This window comes from Lipotes vexillifer, unplaced genomic scaffold (genome assembly GCF_000442215.2).
Source record: "Lipotes vexillifer unplaced genomic scaffold, Lipotes_vexillifer_v1.1 scaffold414, whole genome shotgun sequence".
NCBI lineage: Eukaryota > Metazoa > Chordata > Mammalia > Artiodactyla > Lipotidae > Lipotes > Lipotes vexillifer.
In genome coordinates this window covers 836810-837949 of record NW_006782864.1, presented here as the reverse complement: position 1 = coordinate 837949, position 1140 = coordinate 836810, and the positions used below count along the sequence as shown (strand labels likewise).

General features: G+C 39.8%; 1 protein-coding gene across 1 annotated transcript in view; it reads right to left on the bottom strand.

Annotated features, from left to right (window-relative positions):
- The window catches only part of CHRNA6 (cholinergic receptor nicotinic alpha 6 subunit), a 15130-nt gene extending 14306 nt beyond the window's left edge, over window positions 1-824 (bottom strand). The window contains 1 exon segment of the mRNA XM_007472372.1: window positions 746-824. Coding sequence (XP_007472434.1) covers window positions 746-824 — 79 coding nt within the window.
- Window positions 825-1140: the final 316 nt, after the last annotated feature.

Sequence of the window (1140 nt, the reverse complement as noted above, 5' to 3'; positions counted from 1 at the left end):
CAGCAGGAGAGAGCAATCTTAGATGTAAAACATCATTGTCTGCCATCGTAATTAATAAAGATAGAAATATTTCTACATAAAACAGATAATTAAAAAATCCTCCTGCTACCCATTTTCCTCCTTTGAGGATTTTCTTTTCCTTTGAGACATTTCAGATAAACCCTCCTTGTGTCTTGACAAGCAAGTCCCTGCAAAGCCGACAGCATGTGGAAATGTGGCTTTGTGGACATGGACAGAGCAGCAGCTGTCCGTTTCTAAGCCTTAACTTTGAAAATAAATGATCTTACTCTTAGGACACATTTCCCAAAATGAAGATGATTACCTACAAAATGGAAGGGTTCATAGACTGAGGAATAGTATCAGCTAATAAACCACAGTTTTGAAAAAATATTAAATACAGGTAAAGAAGTTGAATACATCCATAGCGGAGACGGATAGAAAACTGTACCATTGTTATTTTTGCCTATTTTTCATTGGGAAAATAAAATAAAACATGGTTTACAATGTTTCCTTGTCCTCCCCACCCCATCCCCCTGAAATCTCATTTTACATGTTAAGCCAACCAACTAAAAATGAATAATTAGCAGTTATAAGAGGAGTAATTCCTGTGCAGACATGCTACATATTTATCCGTAGCATATCTCATCTCTGCTCAGTCAAGCACAACTAGAAAAGGAGAAAAATAAAACTAGGAAATACATGTAGCTAAAAAGGGAATATGAGAACAAGCAGAAATAAAACCTACCTCTGAAGCAAAGTGTGAATACATGCCACCAGAGACACAGCCCAAAGTGAAGGAATCCCTGTCCCTCACGAGGCAGCATGTTTAAAACACACTCTGATTTCTTTTTCTAGTCAAAGGATTGTGGAAAACAAAGAGCTATCAGGCAGCCACTCACACCGGACCTTTAAATCACCAGAGTCCTCTGCAGTCCAAGTGTCTTCTGTGAAATGAAAACCTTCACAAACATAATATGGTCGTTCCCAATATCAGAGACTGAGGCCAACCAAAAGGGCAAATAAAAAGGACTCAATCTGATGTCAGATGAGTCAGCCCATTTGCTGACACCCTACATCTCTTCTCGTGCAGGAACGAGAGGAGAAGCAGGATGGGGGTGTTGGGCAGACAGCACCGGGAGG